The 20,917-nt window shown below is 42.8% G+C and overlaps 1 protein-coding gene across 1 annotated transcript; it reads right to left on the reverse strand.

Annotated features, from left to right (window-relative positions):
• Positions 1 to 1,362: 1,362 nt before the first annotated feature.
• On the reverse strand, positions 1,363 to 20,481 carry BRDT (bromodomain testis associated). The gene is made up of 20 exons (XM_069862107.1): positions 20,392 to 20,481; positions 19,136 to 19,380; positions 16,920 to 17,057; positions 16,106 to 16,235; positions 14,940 to 15,112; positions 13,468 to 13,839; positions 12,339 to 12,464; positions 11,979 to 12,167; positions 11,369 to 11,556; positions 11,002 to 11,294; positions 10,805 to 10,918; positions 9,306 to 9,437; positions 8,374 to 8,435; positions 7,809 to 8,001; positions 6,961 to 7,073; positions 6,605 to 6,734; positions 4,804 to 4,877; positions 3,307 to 3,509; positions 1,815 to 1,971; positions 1,363 to 1,545 (listed from the first exon to the last, which is right to left on the reverse strand). Exons 2-20 carry the CDS (start codon positions 19,325 to 19,327, stop codon positions 1,477 to 1,479), a joined length of 3,048 nt encoding a protein of 1,015 aa, XP_069718208.1. The 5' UTR covers positions 19,328 to 19,380; positions 20,392 to 20,481; the 3' UTR covers positions 1,363 to 1,476.
• Positions 20,482 to 20,917: the final 436 nt, after the last annotated feature.

Genomic DNA, 20,917 nt, shown 5'->3' on the forward strand with positions numbered 1-20,917 from the left:
TGACTTTAAGCCATCCTGACAGCAAAGAGCCATAGAAGCTGGAATTAGTTTTTGAAGGGGCAGCAGTACTGGTTCATACTGTTAGCAGTGCACGTGTGGGTATGCAGAGGGGATGAAATTCCTCCCCTTCCCTGCATCACCTCCCGTTTCTAAAACAGGAGATCTTGAGCCTGCATCAACCCAGCCAGAAAGTACGGCCGGATAATGGCAAGGTCTCTGTAGGGGGAAGTGTTGAGGTTCAGCTAGATCAGTGGTCTCCCAAGTGGAATGTGAGAAGAAAATATTTAATACAAAATGTTTTTTTTAAATGGTAAACCAAAATAAACATAACTAAGAAAAAATAAATAAACACTGTTTAAAATATTTGTATATGCTCTATCGTGTACATAATATATAAGTAGAGTAGCATATGTGTATCATTTATAAATGAATAAATATCTAAGTTTTGGGGGTATAGACTTAAAAAGTTATTGATGGGGTGCATGACGAAAAATGTTTGGAGACCATTGAACTAGATTATCTCATGGGAGCCCTCTCCACCCCACGCTTCTGTAATACACAGTGTGTTTTGGTATTAATTCTATAAAACAATGTTTTATTAGTCCTGTGCTCAGTTAGAGATAGCTCTATGTAATCAACAAGAACGTAGGGGTTTTATCCTCTGGTTTCTGCTTCAGACAAGTATCACAACATTAACAAAATCCTGCTGTAATCAGAAAGCCTTTCAAACTGGAGATTCTAGCAGTAGTGTGGTTTAGGTAATTCCTTTCTGTGAAGAAACACACTTGCACCCTTAGCCAAATGTTATGTTAACGTAAAATACATTAAAGAGAAAATCAGCATGCCTGCGCCTTAGAAGACATGCAAGTGCACAGGATTTACTGCTGAAATTAGTTTCAGGAAATCTGTTTTTTTGTAATTACAAATAACGTTACACATTCCGTAGAATTTATCACTATTATTATTGAGCACTTTTACCACAGCCCAGAGGCCATGCGAGTCTGCCATAGTCAAGGGCTTCTTCTAATGCAATGTCATAATTGACAAGACCTTGGTTTAGAGTAGTTTCTAGAGGTGCGTATTTAGGATACTATGGCTTAATACAGTCAGACACAAGAATTTGCTGTTCTCAGTATAACAGATTCTCAAGTGCTTCTGAAAAAAAAGATTTAAAAAATGAGAAAAAAAAATCAAGCAGCTGATATTTTCTCATATACATAGAAAACGTACATTTTCTCATTCAACATAGAAAACTGATCAAAAGAACTTCTGTGTTCCACTGTGGAACAGACGAGGTTACATACACTGTATAAACAAGCAGCAGAAAGATGCTGTAGTGCTCCAAGTGTCCATGAGCAGCCTTTTAAGACAGAGCATTTCAGAGGAGCTAACGTGCTCTTTAAAGTGGCCTTTAACGTTTAAGCTTGTAACTAGTACCTTCTTGCATGTTGGTGTTGGAGCTCAGTCCTACAGGTTTCACTCAAGGTATTCTTCGAAAGATGCCATAATATCACTCTGCAGATTCATGTCAATCATACAAGCCATCTGCAAGAAAGCAAATCAGTGCCTTTTCAGAGAAGCCCGATATTCATTAGTACTCTGCAAAGCATTAATTAAGACCAAGCAGAGAGCTTTTCACATTCTGCCACTTGAAGACCTACTCCGAGTTTCCCATTTCCCTTCCTGGACTCCCCGTTCAGGTAGCGTGGGTCTGTTGTTTCAATCATTCAGGCCCTATAAAATAAGGATCTGAGCTAACAGGTTTTATTCTCTACTATTGAAACAAAATCAGCTGGCAAGAGTCAGCAACTTACTGCTTCTCTCCTCCTGCGCTCTTGTTCCATTTTCCTAGCCCAGTTACGGTCTTGAATAAGTGGATGCTGTTGAGCTTCAGGAAGCTCTTTGCTCTTCTGCTCTTCTTGAGGCTCTTCTGTCGCTGCGGTGGCATCCACTCCTGGGCCTGCACAGCCCCTTTAAAGAAAGCAGAAGAGATTGGTATGGGATAAAAGCTATTTCTTCTTCTTTTTTCTTTTATAACAAGCCTTTGACCTGAAGAGAATTCTCTAAACGCCACTGATGAGCATGTAGCACTCTGACTGTGGCTCTGCTTTACATAGATTCATACCCATAGGGATTTCCCTTCGGAAGAGCTAAGTGCCGGCAGTGTTGGGCTGTGGTAGAACAAGGTTTCCTGGGATCCATCGCCAACCTATGTGCACAAAGGATTTGTACACGTGCTACACAAAGCTTACAGACACTTCCTTTGACAGAGTTACATGCTTAAGTTTTACTTTCTTGGTCACTGATGTTTTTCTTCTACCTTTTCTTTTTCAACTTATTATTTGAGTTAGATGTCCCTAACAGCAGGCAAGCATCTGTGATATCTTATTTCATAGATCCATACAAGCTACATGCGCAGTTCCCTCCTCATGGAAACGTGTAGCTGCTGAAGGTGCCTGGACCAGGCAGTGTATATTCGGAACAAGGAATGCACTCTGAAGTCTCTCAAATGCTCTGTTTATTAGAATACACTCCAAACAAGTGACCTGTTTCAACAGAGCCAGCAATGGGCAGGAGCAGGAAAATTCAGGAACCAACTCATACTCTTCTTTCACAGGGTCAAGCAGACCGGAAAAACTCAAGACTGCTGAAGAGGGAAATACTAGAGAAACTAGAGTTTCAAAAAGGTGGCAAACAGCAGTTGAGATACTGCTGCAATGCAATAATTAGTAGGCAGTCACTTATCCCACTCAGCTCAGACTGGGATACGCATGTATCCCAGCCCCAAAACAGGGGCTGCTAACAGCCAGGGAAGGAGGCTGCAGCAGCTTGTAGAAGGGCTTTCTCTGCAGCAACACAAGAAATTCTGCTCTCTGAAGTGGTGCACACTGAACTCCGCTGGCTGTGTTAGCGCCAGGATTATCCTGCTTCATCTTAGGACACCAATTGGATGGGCATTTTTCCTGGCTACGGACACAGGAAAGGAGGATACTGAGAGCTGGTGGGAATTCTGGTCATGACCAGGGGGGTTGAGTGCTGCTAGGGACAGAAAAAACATCCCTCAAAACCCCAAACAAACAAACAAACAAAAAGGAGTATCTGAGAAGTTTCTTTGACTACTGAAATGATATTGATTTGCAGGGAAAAAGCTGCTTTGTGCATTCTGGATGTGCAGTTGTGGTACAGCTCCCCTGCATCAGACACACGGCAGTTACCTAACCCAAACACTTGATCCTGAAGAACTGAGACACCCAGTGCCGTACCAGCAAAAAAGAGAATAATAATGAAACGTACGTGGTCACAAACCTTTCTTTTTCTTGAGGAAGGGTTTGCAGTTTCCTCTCGGCTGGTGCCAGAGGCCTTTTGAACTCCTGCATTTGCCCACTCCTTTTCTTTAGCACTGCTCTCCTGAACTGTTGGAAGCTCTCAGCAGATGTTTTTATTGGAGCTGGAAGCATCATCGTTTTACACAAGCTGACCCAGGAGTCGGTATTCTTAAATCTTGTGTCCTGAAGTTGTTAGAAAAAAGAAAACATGGAAGAGAGAGAAGTACTTTACAACTACTTGTCATCCATTACCTGTTTAGCTCTTACATTAACACGGTGCTGGTTTGACTAGACCTATTTGGGGATATCTACAACACGATAGCCTTACTTTGGCAGCAATTAATGCAAACCTAGCAGTCGAAGCTATGGATGACAAAATCGATGATTTGTCATCTGCTTTGAGATTCTGTAGCAACGTGCTAAACATCGTTAGTGTTTGTGGCTGTTCTTACCTCACCCTGTACCTACAGCTCTCCGTAAACTTGGTGAGTTTACGTAAGGGGGGTTGACTGTGTTTTAATATGGAGAACATCCATCTCATTCCCATACACCATCCTTACACAACAATAACTGTGCATTAGGCTTGTAGTATTTGTTTCAATATCCGTGTTTCTCCCCACGTGGTATTTTCTTCAGGTCCTGAATCAGCATAAACCCAGTATTCTTGAGAACTACTGCTTCTAGTAGGCAGTTATGTGTTTATGAAGGAAATACATATTTTTGGAATGGAAGTCAGCATGGTAGTTAATAGCTTTCTGAAAACCAAGAGCCTAAAGAAAAACCCCAGGAAGTGTTTTAATTCAACAGGCTGCACACAAATGTTTTACGTCCTGAAACTGATACAATCAATTATTGAGACTAGCAATTTTGATTTGCTGTTTTTAAATAGCTGATTACCACAGAGGGATTTAAATAACACGTAAGAAAATTCCTCTGTTCCTCCTTTTAAGAGAATATATTACATGCTAGGAAATATTTTACTGGAATTTCATAAAAACCCTTCAGATTATTTCCCAATTGTAATAACTTCATCAAAAGCACCATCCTGTTTCAGAGCGGTGTTTTCAGTGGTACCCGAGGCTACTCCGCACTACTCTGGGCTTCGATACTGGATCAGCAGGGGAAGGCACACTAGTGGCTTGACTATTGGAACTAGATCAAGGAGCACAAAGAGTTTAATCATTAAAACTAGGTAAGTTAAACCATATTTTGAATGACAACAGGAATATGCTATTTTTAACTTAATCTGATACCGTTTACCTTCTGAAATGATTAGAGCCCATAGATGTGGTTTGTTTGCTTGATTTTAGCACTAGAAATAAGTCTGTACGGGTTATAATGCCTCTCAAAACTTATCACACATTAAATATTTGAACCATAGAAGACCAGTTTTTCAGAAAAGATCCCAGGACAAGGAATTACCAACCCTGGTAAATATATTCAAGCTCTTCTCAAAGAGAACTTGAGCAACGCTTACCTTTCTTGGGAGAACTTTGGATGTTGGCTGTAGCACATTTGTACCCTTAGGTTTATCAGTAGGCATGCTATAACCTGATAGAAGAATAAAAGAGATTTTTCACTTATATTGATTTTATAGACCATGTTACCTCAAATTTAAATGGTAAGAAATTAGTCATTCTAGAAGTTGACTTAAGAATTTACACTGTCATTTTTTATTATGATTATCTGGATCAGAATGACAGAAATGCTCCCAAACATTTCCCAAGCTTCAGTTGAACTGGGCTGCTTCTCTCCAGTTTGGTTAAGCTCGACTAGAGATGAGATATTAACTCGTGGTTAATTCTAGGAGAGATCAGCAGAATGCTGAAAAGGCTGATCAGAAAGTCTCAGCACAGCACCTTGCCAGCTGCTCATCTCCTGTCCTCCCCGACCCAGCCCTCTTACACTTGGATTCCAGTGTTATTTAAGAGAACTGCAGTCACCAGGTAAACTCAGTTCACTTAAAGCTCTCCAGCCTATTGAATTTTTTTTTTTTTTTTTAACAAAGTGTCTATGTCAGCCATTAAGGGCGAGTCGTGGCATTCCCCATAGCCTGCAGGGTGTATGAACACCATGTGCTGTTACCTCTTTGTTACTTGTGAGAGGAAAAATCCTTGACACTCACACAGGTGAAGTGGCAATGCAATGCTGACAACATTAACTTCAGATTAACAGTTCTGATACGCTGCATGACTGTAGAAGATGCACTCTATTTTCTGTGAAAACCACGTTCCCCAAGCTTTTAAAACTTCACAAATCCTTTTAAATGTAGGAACAGATACATTTTCCTACAGTTATTATAGGAAACCTGAACCCTTTCTAAAGGGCTTCTGGGATGAAGATTTAGGCGTGTTCTGATGACACCACCACTTTTCTAGAACCAGATACAACTAACAGATATTTTACATCATTCAGCAATGATACTCAGCTGCAGTTTGGAATGTTCAGTATTTAAAGTTAATGCTTAATGAGAAATTTAAGACAACCCATTTTTTTGTTTGTGGGGTTTTTTGGTTTTTTTTTGTGTGAAGGCTAAAGTTTTCAGATGTTTGAATCTAGAATGCTGACAGATGCTGTTTTCTTCATATTTCCTGAGGCTGGTTCCCTCCCCTGCCCAAGCCTACAGGGGTAGGAGAGGAAGCAGAACAGTGTCTGGGAAGTTTAGGCTTGCAGCATAGATGGTGGTTGTCCAGCTTAGAATTCTTGAGTATGAAATATACACAGAGTCTGAAGCATCTCTACATAAAATGCAGCTTTCAGGGAACCTGTGCTCTTGTAATGATGGAAAGTTTGTTCCATGGTGAAAACCTGTTTGACACCACTTTGCTGTCACCAAGAGCCAGAGATGGTAACTCAGGATATACACAACAGGCCCTGAGCAAGAGCTCCATGAAGCTCCAGCAGAAGACAGCTTCAATTCTGGTGAAGTTTGACAAACTGGGGCATCAGTTCTTTTGGACAGACTTCCCAGAAGACTGGGTTACTTATACCTGGTGCTAAAGTTGGAAAGCTAAGGTCTGACAGCAAAAAGGTAATTTGCTTTATATATTTTAAACACAGAGCAAGAACCGAGCATCCATTTAACTTTTCTTTCAAAAGAAATTAAAAAAAAGTAGTGAAACAAAAAGAAAAAGCAGGAGCAAGGAGAGACTGCACCCTTGCCATTATTCTGCAAACTGATTACTGTACAAGTGTTCGGCATTTTATTTCTTTAAGCCAGTTTCACACTTTTTTTACTTTACACCCCTAACATCAGTTTTTATTACGACAATACATACTTTGTTCCTGACTTATGGATACTGAGTCGCTGGCCTTGTGCTGAAGTTTGTTTGGTTTGTCTGGATGTATGGTTTTGTCAGCCAGTTTACTCCAATCAGCACTGTCACCCTGGAAAGTTGTGGTGGGTACCTAGAAGAGAAGTTAGACTTCAAAATATGTCCTGAAGCGCCAAATGTTGCTTCTTAAACAGCAGCAAGGTTACAGATTCAGAGCCTTAGAATTGTACACTCGTGCAGCTCTGGCTTCTGTGAAAAACAGGGAAGAGTTAGATTCTATCCATATTATGGAAGTGAGAGAAAGTGATTACATTTACACTTTGGATTTAGAACAGGAACTGAGAGAAGCACAAATTCACCTCTGGAATAGCTTTTGTGCTTCGGGTGACAGAAGACTGATGTGTCCTTGGAGCACTCAGAGGAGTTTGCTGGTCTGGAGCATCATGCAGAGCGGGTCCAGCTGAGACCATACCTGAGAAAGAAGCAGTGTGTGATTTCCCCTCCCATGCAAAGTGCAGTCCTACACTTCAGAATTAGGTCACTTCTTAGATCTGTGGATTAACTCGGTATGAAGATACAGATCCCAGCTGCACAATTCGAGACTGTTAATTTTAATTAGTTTTTAATTGATTTCTCAGTTAATCAGTTATCAAGTTGTCTTTTGTGAAAAACTCGAGCATCTGAAGTTGTTAAACCTTTTGAAGTGACAGAGGGAAAAGAACGGCTCCTTAGATGGAGTTTCTAAGCAACTTAACATCTGATGTGTGCAGACAGCAGCAATTGGTTCAGAGAGCCTACAGCATCAAGCTGTAAATTCAGCTAATCTGAATTTAAGATGTGAACTAGACTGGTAGCAATGGGCTTAAGCATCCACTTCCTGCCCTAAGGTGTTGAGAACTTCTTGTAACTCTAGGTTCATTAATATATAATTTTCCATGCCATTGGGGCGAGGCATGAACATCTCCTGTTTTAATGCTATTCTGCCCCACCACAAGTGCCCCAGGAATCCAAGTCCTCTCCAGCCCTCAGTGCTTCCACACATTATTCACATCAGTCTATAATCTATACCCTGCGAGAACGTGTTCCGTAACTCACTAGATAACCTCCAAAACCCCGAGATAAGCTTATTGGGCAGTGCAAACATTAGTCCTGCCGTCCCTCCTGTCCTCAGCAGCCACGTACAGCCGTGCTTCAAGAAGGACATTACCTGGAGGAGGCTGGGAACTGTGTTCAGATGGTTTAGGTGATCTACTCTGTACAGGCTGAAGCCTCTGCAGTGCATTGGGGGGCGGCTGCTGCAGCTCAGATGATCCACAGTTTTGCAAGCTACTGGTAAGAGACAAGGGCTGTGCTTGCCGAGCAGCATTGCAGGGTGTCCTGGGTAAACACAGCGGTGCTCTCTGGAAAGAGAATGTAGTAGTTAGCACAGCCAAGCCTTAATTTAGAGCCGTTTGTCTCCCTTTCCCCACCACCATCCCATTTCCACTGCTTTTAGGATCCAGTAGTCCTTGTATCGCAATACTAATCTAGCATTTTCCAAGAGTTCAGATGACAAAATCCCATGAGGTGAAATGCACTGCCTTGGTCTGACATACAGAAACCCCACAGGAACAGCAGCTTTTACACCTCCACACAAGTCAGTCCTACAGAACTTGCAGCATTCAAGCCATATTCATTATCTCCTGATAAAGTCCTGTTATTTCCAGTTCCATTGTACATAACTAATGACTTCGTTTAGGGCAAAAACATTACATCCATTCCAGTCAGTTTACCTTATGTTTTTCCATAGAGGTTGGACAGCTCTGCTTGACTCCAGTCTGCTTTAAGCAGGTTTCTGTAGGTGCAAATACAGCAAGGTGGGCAGAAAGAGGGAGGTGGGAGAAAAATCAGATGTTTCATTATTCACACATATACAAGATGCGAATTGCTGTTGCATCTAAAGAGCCAAACCTCACAGGGAAAGGAACATTCTTATCTCAAATACTTTAACTTCAGCTTAATGTGTTTAGAGAACTTCTCCCAGATACAAAAGAGATCACAGATTCCTGTAGGACCAAGGTCTGTGCTGTCATCAGTGACAACTGTTTGCTCCCCCATACTGCAAAGGGGTGAGCATTCATCTTGCTTTACACAGGTACCTCACATATCTGTGTGTTGTAGACCTGCAGCTTAGCAGATCTTTCACTAGAAAGCTAAAGACGTCTGTGTAGAGAGAGAATCGTTCTTATATCCTGATGCTGCAGCATTATGATGTCCCCTGAAGAAGCTTGAGGCAGCCTAAGCATCAGCAGAGACTTTGGCTCTGCAGTCAACGCTGTTGGCACTTCTGTCCATCAGCTTGAAGACTCAAGCTTGCCCACAAGCTCAGGCGCCCTTCATGCTGCAGACCAGGAGGTGAAAATAAAGTAAACGGTGCTTTTAAAAAAAAAGTAATCAAAACAAGGCTAAGCTGTAGCCTAACAGGCAAGTGTCTGGGTTATAAACAGATTTTCACAGATAAATTGAGCAGATGTTGAAATGATGTTTGGTCCCCCCCACCCAAGCTCAGCATTAAGACACTTGTTTAATGGCAGTGGAATTGAACTTCCAACATAGAGCAAAACAACAAAGATAACTGCAGTCCTTAGTGATCATAAGGAACAGCAGGCGCTAACTCAGAAGGCAGATGTTTTGCCTGCACAAACAGAAAAGGAAACGTTCTGACCCGATTCAGAGTCACTGCTGTCTGAGGAGCTAGAACTGCTGCTCGTGCTGCTGCCTGCGTCTGAGGAGCTGCTGCTGGTGCTGCTCTCACTCAGTCTGCTTGGTCCAACACTGGACTCTGCGCTGTTTTCAACTGCATGAGGAAAAGAAATGCATTAGAACAACCTGCAGTGGCCAGACTAGGATCACCCTTGTTAGGTCTGTTTTCCTCGGGAATTAATCTTCTGCCATTTCCTTGCCCGCTGTCCACTGAGCCGTAGATTCAAGACCTTTCTAGAGGGAGATTTACCAGCAGCAAGCTAGCGGAATGAAATAGCCAAGTGGGAGCTGCAATTACAACTTGCAACCCTAACCTAGGTTAAAACTGTGCTGTCTTAAGGCACTACTCAAGCCATTTTCCCCTGCTGAGAGAGCCTGTTTCTGTGCTTGTTGCTGCTGCCAGACTTGTATGCTGAGGCCTTTATCTATAGCCAGCTCTCCTCTTTCCCAAGCCATACACGCTGCAGAATTGCCATCTTCTGCCACCTCCCCACCATCTGACTATTTTGCATCTGCAGGGCTGACTTAACTCAGTTTATTATGATGCTACAGTCAAAAAGCTTTTGCAAAACGGATTGCTCCGATTGAAGCTTTGAAAATGAGAAACTACATGGATACCTGTTTGCCTGGACACAAATCTTTGCTAAGTGCCTGCTTGAGCTCTTCCTTATAAAGAAGCCAGTTGTAAAGACTCCCTGGCCTGCCTCCTCTCTCGCTACAGTGTAACTGGAAATTAATTTCAGCTGCTACTTTAAGCATTTCTTTCCAGGATGTTTTCAAGCCATCATATACAGCAGACAGGGAGACTGTTGCCTAGGCTTATGCTGGATGCAAGGCTGCATCTTGCAGGGCTGCTTCTATCATTTCACAGCTATATTGATCTGTCTTGATGAGTAGAAATGCTCAGCTATGTACTGAGTGACAGGCTTTGATATTGAAACACATTATTGCCTGAAAAGCTGACATGTTTCTGCTAGGGCAATTCCTTAAGACTAAGGGAACGTAGGACACGTGTCACTGATGCAGAGGTTTTGCTAGCACGATGGCATCAGTGAGGCTGCAACCTAATAAGTAGGGCTGAAGTTTGGTATTCTTGAATGAAAGCCAGAGAAAGTGGATCACAGACCAGTACAGTTTGTGGGACTCTCCTCCCTGTTTTCCTCTGTCTGCATAAGGGTGTTGAGTATCCCTTAAGCTCTGAAGTTATCATTACCCGATATGAAGGATTAGGGGCAAGAATAAGGAAAGTGTTTCAGACAGGTCAGGTAACTGACCAGATGTGCTGCTGTGGCTGCAGCTCATTTTACTTATGAAGACTCAAGATTGGCAATAGGAAACTTTACACCTCAACTGTTCCAAGCAGAAAAGTCCCCAATTGCGTAACAGTACATAAAGCCCAAGGGGAGGATCTCACTTTAACCTATTTCTGTTGCGAATGAATAAATATAAGAGTCACATTACACTTTAGGTCCTCCTTCTTTGGGTTTAGTTGGCTGTTGACATCCAGCAATCTCTTCTCCAGCTCTTGTTTCTTCTCAGAGTTAAGTTGCTCTTTTGTCTTGGTTGATTTTTTAGCTGCATGTGAAACAGAATTTAATATTGCATCAAAGTAGAAAACAAATCTAGTTGGCTTTGTAAACATCATTTATGCTACGTACCCTTCAGCTTTCTTGGTCTCTTCCTCAAACAGGCTGCCACATATCTCTCTAGTTCTCTGAGTGTTGAAGCCTTTAACGTTTCAAAGTCTATTTCTATCTCATCAGGGTTGGAGTTCCTCAGTGAAGGCTCTCTTGACTGTATTATATGGACTACTTTCCCAAGCTTATCTCCAGGGAGTTTATTTATGTCCAAACTCAACTGTCTTTTTTCATCATAATTCATGGGCTTGGCACCATCTTCGTCTTCTGACTTAGGTGCCAACAAGACCTGCTGCATGCTTTTCTTTGATTGACTGCAAGAGAAACACGTACTGCAGTGACAGCAGCTTAAAATAATCTGACACCCACCCGAGTCCCCCACACTTACATGTTTAAAGACAGCTTTTTCTTAGATTTCTTTTTGTGTTTCAGGTTTTTCTTCTTTTGAATCAGGTTTTTCAGTTTGTTTTTTTCCTTGTTCTTACTTTTATCCTTCTTAGCCTTCCCCTTTTTCTTCTTCAATCTGGGCAAGCAGGCTCTGGTCAAAGCCTGCAGCTGCTGGTGAACAGCTTCAAGCTGCCAAAAGCAAAACAAAAAGCTGATAATCTTAGGCCACACAGGATGAGCAGTAAACTGGCCCTAAATATCACAGGAGACTTGTGGCAGCTTGACAGATATTGATAACATGTTTGCTTTCCAAACAGGGTGTATTTTCCATGCACCTTGCTATATTATAAATTAGTTATGGACTACGTACAGAGAAGATGGTAGAAAAACTGTAGAGCAATGATTCGCTGAAATCAGTTTGTATTTGCTGAGGCTCTACTCATTTCACATTTGGAAGTGCTTCCAACAGGAATGAAGTTTTGCATTAAGAGAAAAAATGCCTACAGCATCCTTTAAACATGGATGCTTGGTGCTAAAGCCTTAGAACAGACAGTGGCAAGGGGCACTATCGGAGATCATAACAATCACACACATTGATTACTAATACTTACTTGCTCCTGAAGCTTTGCAAGGTGAACTGTTGTCTCCTCTTCAGAGTCTTCAGATAATTTTTCTTCTAGAGAGTCATCGTTACTGCTCTCACAGGAACAAACTTCTGGCATTTCTCTTATATATTTTGGCAGAGGAACGCTTGCAACAGGTTCATCAGGGATTTTGGCAAAGCGCATCTCAAAAACATCCTAGAGAGTTCGGTTTGGGAACAGCAAAGAGGTCAGCATGTTTTTCAGCTGCTTGTTTTCTAGAATGACACAGCAACTGGCAACAAGAGAAGATGCTACACCAGGACATGAGATGACCATGAAAGAACCTTAGAGCCCTCCTCTTTTTTGAGTCTGACTTAAATAACTCACCTGAAGTTTTTTCACCATAGTGAGTACCTTATGGTCTGGACAATGCTTGTAGCAGCTCATGAACATTGATCTGACATCTGTAGCAAATTCTTGTATATCTCTGTATTCAAAGTTATCCATTTTTTTCTAGAGGAAAAAAAAATGGACATTTTAGGGCTAGAAAGTAGAAAATATCACCATGGAATGGCAAAAAAAGAGTGGGAGCAAGAATTTTGGCATCCACTTTCAGATTCAGCTTGTATCAGGACAGTAAGTACTGTAAGCACCACTGTGGCAAGATCTGCTTCGACACTGCTTCCTTACCAGACTGAGGAATTTCCTCCTTTAAACAGGTTAGCTAACTGTCACTGCTGCAAGGACTCTAGTTCTGGTTTGAGCACTAGGTCAAGACAGCAATGTGCTGGTAATCATATTTGGTCACATACTCAGCACTTGGTTTTGATTCTAAGCATGGCATTCATACAAAACCTATTCCGTAACTGTGAGTCAAAGTAACAGGCTAGGAATTGGGGAGTAACCTTTATATTGTGCAAGGCAGCCTAAGATAATTCAATAAACTACTGAAATTCAACCCTCCCACAAAGTTGGATCTTAACTCAGCTTAATACTTCAGTGCCAGACAGACATGCCCACTGTTAACAAAGCCCTGCCCTCAGGTCTCCATCTGGAAGGGCTTCTTTCCACAGAAAACATGAAAGGTGTCATGAAAGTATCTGGTGTTGAGGTTCCAGGGCACTTCAAGGACAATGGGATTCTCAGAGAAGCTGACATTACAGAAGTCCGCTTTATCTTTTAGAGCATCAGGATTAGCTTTGTGTACAGACTGGAAGGTACTTAACGTGTGGCCTGCTTGGAAGTGCTTCACAGAGACAGCAATTTCCTCACTAATTAGCTTGTTCCACAGATAAATAGACGAGCCATTATGCATGTAGTCACAATGAAACTCAGACTTTCTTCTGAGCTGGGGCTTAGTTTGTTGAGAGAGACAAGTGTCTATGGTTTCTATGCCCATTATCTCTTCCAAAGGAGAAACGGCATTCATGCCACTTTCAGCCAACGCTACTGAAATCCAGTCATTGCACGTGATTCAAGCAAACACAGCAATAGTCCAGTTCCTTGCAACACTTACTTTAATGGACCCCAGGTCTGTAGGACATTCGATGATCCCTTGGTTCTCACCAAGAGAGAAGGATGCAGCATCTGCAGGTTTTAAGAATGGCCAGGCATACGCTGCATGTTTCTTGGAAAACATTTCTTTCAGGATTTCATTACAATGCTTTAGTTGTTCTGACAACTGAACCTTTATAAGGGTTTCAGGTGACTGCTGAGAATCCAGCAAGCGTCTCTTCAGAAGCTGCTTTGGTATCACACATTCATTTTCACCTCTGCGTGCTTTAACAGCTTTTCTCTCATGATGTGTTGCAGAAGGCTCACTGCTCACAGTGATTACTGAAGCAGTAGGAGTTGTGGTGTCAGCCTTCCTTTTCACACCTTTCTTTACCTGGGAAAAGAAAGTTTTACAGTCTAAGATACAGTTGACCATAAAAGCAAGATAATGAGCCAGCCTTCACACTACACATGCAAATCTAAGCATCAGAATTATTACAGGTAGCAAACACAGGGTGTGGCACTTCCACAAGTTTAGACTGAAAGCCTCCAAGGCATCAAAAGGATCAGCACATCGAGCTTAGAGGTACAAGGAAGCACAGGGTGTCCTGCAGGTCAGGTTGTGGTCAGCTTTCAGCCACTCGAGAAGCCTCCAGCCAGCTGGTAGGTTACAGAACAGGACGGCTGTTGCAGAAAGGGGAAAAGTTACTGCAGTTCATTTTAAGCCTGGTTGGGGGCTTTATATACAAAGTTTATCTCTATTTTTCTTTAACCTGGCTGGTATTTGGTTTGGAAGCAATACAACATGTGCTTTGTAATCAGCTTTCAGGCTCTTCAGTGAGGTGTAAATAGCACTGTGGGAGAGCCTGGCACATGTGCCTGTGCCTCATGGGAGAGCGAAACCCAGACTAAAGTCAATACAAAGGTGTTTATCTGATGGAAACATCAGATGTGCATGTACGATTCAGATCACTGTTAGCAAGAATTTGCTTTGGTGAGCTACAAACACCTTCCAGGGCAGTTACAGTGTGTAAGCAAACATGCCATTTTGGGGAAATCAAGCATTTGATTTACACTGAAAATACAAGAAGTTATTAAATAGAACTTAGAAAAGGCTTTATTTTAATACTAACACGATTATATACATCTCAAGGAAAGAACAGTTTCTACGTCAGGGTGATGCAGAAGTACAGCAGTACACTTCAAGAATGACCATCTTAGTGTTCACTTTGTCTCTTTGAGACCATGTTAAACCTGTATTTGTAAGAAAAGATGTACCAAGCCAATATCCCAATTTCCACTTAGTTTCTAGTATTACTACTGGCCCAGCTAATTAGCAGAGACCTGGAAGATTTAATAGGGATCTCTCACTATCTTCTGTAAGAGAAGCTTTGAAAAGACACTGCAATAAGTGTGGCTCCTGTAGTTTTGCTGCTTTGGGCACTAACAGCAATTTCAATCCCCCCTTCCTGCAAGTCAGTTGGGGACACTTACTTTTGTTATAGGGACAGCGGTTGGCATTAGAGCTGCCAGCTGAGCTGCAGACAAAGAAGCTGCTATGACCTGCTGTGGCTCTGGAGTCCTCGCTGGAGCCTGCTTGCTGCTTTCGGCTTCTTTCTGCGTTGTGCCCTGTTCATTCCAAGTCCCAGGGCTGGGCTGCTCTGTTTCTGGTAATTTTAAAACAGAAAGTTTTAAAGTTAGGTCTTAAATACGGCAGTTAATTTCTTTCACAATCAAATTGAACAGTTGTCAACAGAATCACTCTTCCACAACCAAACACCACAAAAACCGAGGATCACAACACTGGACAGCAGTGAGAGGAAGCAAGTGAAGTCATCAGAGGACCCTGAAGAGCTGCAGAGTTGTAGAGCCAAATGATAAAAGCATTGGTTAAGCAACCCAGTAAGAACCGAGCTAGTGAAGATCACTGCTCCATGGCTGTCAGAAGGCAAACAATTCATCAGTATTGGGGTGAAGAAGCATTGCAGCTCTTTCAAGACACAGCTGAGAGCAGTGTCTCCAGGCCAGTTTGAAAGACTGCCTTGGCAGTCTCTGAATTAACCCACCATGATGCAGACATGGTTCTAGGCATCACACAATCTCACTTCTATCAATATAAATATTCGTTCTTTGGCAATGTTGAGAGCTTAGATATAGAAAGGAGCACTTTGTACAAGCAAAACTGGTTATAAGAGCAATTAAAAAGACAATTCAAGTCAGTGATGAGCAATAAGTTGTAGCTCATGACCTGGCCTATTACAATTAGGCTTCCCAATGTCACTTCAAGTACTTATTATGTAATTTCCTCATAAGTTTGAGATGTCTTGATCAAATTGCCCCTTTTTTTTTGTGGGCAAGAGCACTGCATGTCACCAGAAGTTTTTCTATGAAGCTAGACCATTATACTACTGATGTTGTTAATCCTTATTTTTACCCCCCTTTAAATACAATTCATGAGTAGAAAATAGGAAATTTAACTAGTACCTATAAAATTATGGCTGCACTGACTCTGCTAAAACAGTGGTGTTCCTTGTCCCATGTTTTGGGAGGGTGGCGAGCACCCCGACTGCTCTAGGGCTGAGTTGTGACAAGCTAAAGAGAATTCCCCATTTCCAAGCTTTTGTTCGCTTATGCTATTCAACGCAGAATTCAGGCCTTACCTTCTGGCTTCTTTCCTTTTCTCTTCCCTTTGCTGAGGGTCACCTGCCTTTCTTCTGGTGGCATCTGGGCTATTTTCTGCGTGAACACTTTTTCTAGTTCTTGGGCCATGAACACAATGTCATCACCGGGCTGCAGAACAGTTGGTAACATGGAGAGGAAAGGAGAGGTTGCAGTAAGAGGGTCACCTCGTATGGTGAACAAATCGGAACAAGCCGCCAGCACCAGAGAAGTTAAGTCCTTGCTGCCCCTGCCCCCCAACTCACTTTAGTACCAGTTGCTTTGTTACTGAAACACTCTCTCCCACTGCCCTGCTGCTGCCCTATTGCTTTTATCCACATACTCCCCACAGCAAGGGGAGGAGGAGGCAGATCCACAACTCCCTTATCCTTTTTTCCTCTGTTCTGAAGAAGGCTGTTCAAAGATACCAAGACACAGCCAACAATCATCTGAGCGCAGGGAGGTGCTCACACCAAGTCAGGGCAGTTAAACTTGGAGAGCAGAGCATGGCTCAGGGTTGCCAGCCCTAAACTCGCATAGCAGTTGCGCGGTGCTTGCCACTCATGGGCTCTGCAACCAAACCCCAGAGACTTTGCCAGCAAAACCCTTGCAAAGAGCAGCCTTGGCACTCGGGTGTTTTGCTTTAAGCCCCCAGTCAAACCCAGCAAAACCTTCTGGCTTCTCAGAGGAAAGTGTCAAAAAGTCATGAAGACACTAACCGATTCAGTGCAGGCTCCACAAACCGTTTGCTTGTTTTAGACTGGTTTGCATTGTTCCATGGAGCTAGTTACTGGAAAAGGGCTGTGTTTCACATACCTTGTTATATATGTAGCAGTTCAGGAACATAGTCTTAAAGTCTTCGATGCATTCCGCAGCCTTTGTGTAGTAATTGTGTTCCAGGCGCTTTTTGATGGTGCTCAAGTCCATAGGCTTCTTTATAATGCTGTAATAATCCTGTGGGTTTGCAAGAGTCAGACAGCTTTAATGTTAGACATGACAACTCTTACACATGTAGATATGGAAGTTAAATTGCAAGAGAACTGCTTTGTGTAGGAATTTCCTATAAAGGAACACTTTGCTCTGTAGCCACAGGTACTACAGGAGTAAGCGTTGAGGATTTTCTCCTCACTGTCACATCCCATCCACTGTCCAAAGCCCCAAAGGACCGTTATCTCAAGAGGATCCAGAGCTGTACGGGTGGCGCTCAGGAAAAGCATCTGTAGCTCCCATTGGGTGTCTCCAAACCTAACCCAAAGCAGCACTCTGGTTTCCAGAGGAGGGGAGAGCAGCCAGAGAGACTTTGACAAAGACTCAGTCACTGACAAAAAGCAGCCAAGTTTCCCGTGCTGCTGATCAATACTGCACCCCCTGGGCTGTATCGGCCCGCCTCCCTGGGTCAGTCTAGTGAAGATGGGGCGACGAGGCCAAGAGGCACACTGAGTGTGAACTGTTGTGATTATTTTAGTAGCATGGCTAAAAGCTTGTGGTTAGGAGCAGGAGGCTGATCTGCGACTACAGCACGTAAGAAATCCAGATGGGAATAACCCCACAAAGCACACGCACTGTGATTGCGTGAAGTTACTGCTACTTCAGAGTCTCCTAAAGCTGACCTTGCAATCTGTTCTAGTGCAATAAAAACAGCTAAACACATCCTAGTGCAGACAGCTGAATTTACCAAAACAAACCCAAGAAGCCTTTTAACTAACAGCTAATAACCAAGCGTAGTGCTTTTTGCACCCTCCAGCACCTGGAGGAGAGGGGCCAGGGAGGCAAATGTATTCTTCGTCCTTGCTGTGGAGGCAAAGGTTTGCTTGTTCCTGTGCAGCAGTTGAACTAGCACAGACTTTTAGAAGTCAAGCGGCTGCCTTAGAAATCCAGAGAGGCAGAGCTGGCCCGAGGCAGCAGCTCTGATTGAATGACCTTTAATATTAACCTTCCCCGACAGCTCCTTCCAAGATGGGAAAGGGGTAAGAAAAGACAAAGACAGTCACTGACTGTGCTTTTGGACAAACTGACCGAGTGAGTTTGTCATTAGAAAAAGCTTTGTCTGCTCTAAACAGAGCCAGTGATTTTTTTAGGATTAGTCCCAGAAGTTTGGGAACATAAAAATGATTGATTAATGGGGTGGGGGGGAGGTGGGAGAGTCTAAGGCAGCATACCCTGGTCTTACTTGACACCTTTCTACTTTATCTACCAGGAGCAGCATCTTCCATGTTGTTTGAAATGCCCCTGTGTGAATAACCAGAGTATTCATCTAACTGAAAAGGCTGGGCTGATCCAAACTGGAGTCTACAGATACCTGAATTAAGGCAGTTTGTCACAAGACACTTTATCCATTCACTTTGTTGAAATTAAATTGCAATGTAAATAAGCTCCAAAAAGCAAAGCATGAATTTAAGCATCAGATCTTCAGTTCTCTAAAAGAACGTTGTATCTCTGATGTGACAAGAGCACCATCTCTTTTCTTCCCCTTTTTTCGCGGGGACATTTAATTCCTCCAGAAACTTGAAAGCAACTTGACAAAATTTGAAATTAGGCAGTACTACAAATGTAATTGCTTCTATTCATCCAACTGGGTCCAGATTTGCCTTTTTACTTTAGGGTCAATCAGATCTGCTTTTCCATTATGAAGTATTTGACATTGAAAGAGGCTGGCTGCCTCCTACTAAAAATAAAGAGCTCAAAGGCAAAAGAAATACTTGTTATATACAGCATTAAGAAAGCTGGCGAAAGTAGCAGGGAGCTGGAAAGAATACAAGACAAAATACCAAAATCCAGAAACTCTAAGAGGCTCAACTAGGCATTCTTATTAGAAACATTGATTTAATCTGGTCTTGCACAGATGCAGCATTTAGCATGAACCAGCAAAAACCCAGTTTTCTTGCCAACTGGGATAAATGAAAGCAGCTAATATGCAAAAATAGACTTGTGTGATCTGTTGCATCAGAAAAAAAACTCTTTCAAGCTAGCGTTAATTCACAGGTTCTGTAATAGTTTACTTATTAATACTCTCATCCCAAAGCAGTTCTTACAGGAAGGTTCAGTGCCGCCGCATCTACAGGGTGATGAAATGGCCAGGAAAAGTTGTGTCTCCACATGGCTTTCATGACCACCCTCTGTAAGTACTGGAGTTGGTTTGTTTGACAACCACTGTTTTTGTTATTTATATATTCTGGTGGAGGAGGGTTAATAATGATGGAACGGTGTTGGCTTGGAGCAGACATCTTCAGTGGTTTCGTATACCCACGTGTTCAAAGATCTTCAATATACCTCCAGCCTGGGGGGGGGAAAGAAAAATGAATAGCATTTAGTGAAGATCCCTAGATTTAATGCGGTTTGCACGCTCACTGCTGATTGTGGAGCATCAGTGCTGCAGTCACAAGCACATGGCTTAACCAGGACATGTTTGTTTTACAGCACATAACTGGATGTGCTGGACAACTAGAGGTCACTTCTTGGTTATAAACAGCAACATTTGTAAAGACTTAAAGAGGAGGCACACCAAGATCTAAGATTTCTCTAGAAATCAGCTTCCTCACTAGGGTTCATCTCTCAAAGTCCAGGGACGCGTTTTCTGCCTCCCCCACCACAAATGGAGCCCTATAGAGGCAACTCAGCCTAAGAAGCAGCTTCACAGCGCACACTGTGCCTCGCACAGCACGCAGCAAGAGCAGAGCCAACTCACACAACCCGGCCAACCCACCACACACGAGTCCTACAACTGCCGAAGGAGTGTTTTAGAAACAGTGGTTCTCAGGTTTGCGTACATTCACAGCAGATTTTCTGCCGCACCGGCACTTCTGCGTGCCAGAGGGCAGAAGGTTCACTCCCCTCGCCAAACATTTGCAGATCACTTAGAGAATACTGCAAGGGCCAGTGGTGGTAATTTATCTTCGGGCAGTGCTCCTGTGCTGGAGCAGAACACACAGGTACTCGAGAAGGAAGAGGCTGTGTTTGGAGTGCATAACACCAGCACTAGAACAGACAAGCCTGTCACAGAAGTTCCAGTCCATGCCCACCTCCCCAGCCCAGCCCCACGCTTACTAGTCACGCTTACTCAAGAGTTTCACTTTCTTCTCCCCTTTAAGACAAAAAAGCTCCACGTTTTCTCATTCTAACATTAGTTCCCTGGTTTTCCAGTGTAAACATCGCTTTTTGTGTGCTATTCGATCAAGCATCATTCACTCCATTCTCAATTTCTCCTGCTTTTTGTCATGGGGTGAAGCATCCTATGAGTTTCAGAAAAGGTCATAAGCTCCATAGTTCTGTTGTCAGCACACAGTGGTACCTGTGTCCCACTCTTGAGCTGCACTATCCCATCAGACATCACCCATCTCACACTTCCATCTTCCTTCCTTCTTTCAGCATTCAAAAGCTCTTCTCAAACAGCCCTTGCAGCTGAAGGGCTGCTCCCATTTCTCCCCCGTGTGTTCACTCTGGTTGTTACAGCTCGCTTGTCTCATCAAGCCCCACTGCCAGCGAGGGAAAAAATAAAGACAAACACACCAACCCGGAGTCGTGAACCCCAGGAATAGTTCTGGGCTGTGAGCCGGCACATCGACTGCTACAAGCAACACTTGACCAGTGATAAATTTAATTCAAGGTCAGATTGTTTCGAGGCCCACAGCTGAGCAGGTATCAAAACAACTTGTTTTTCATAACATTGATTTCACATGAGAAGGCAATTTTAATAGTTTGGGCATGAAGTTTTAGTTTCAAGACATAAACAACAAGTTGTATCAGTTTTAAATTGCTGAATAATCATCTTGTCACGTGTGTCTTCCTATATAAACCATTTTACTGCTCTGTGGCAT

This window comes from Phaenicophaeus curvirostris, chromosome 8 (genome assembly GCF_032191515.1).
Source record: "Phaenicophaeus curvirostris isolate KB17595 chromosome 8, BPBGC_Pcur_1.0, whole genome shotgun sequence".
Lineage (NCBI taxonomy): Eukaryota > Metazoa > Chordata > Aves > Cuculiformes > Cuculidae > Phaenicophaeus > Phaenicophaeus curvirostris.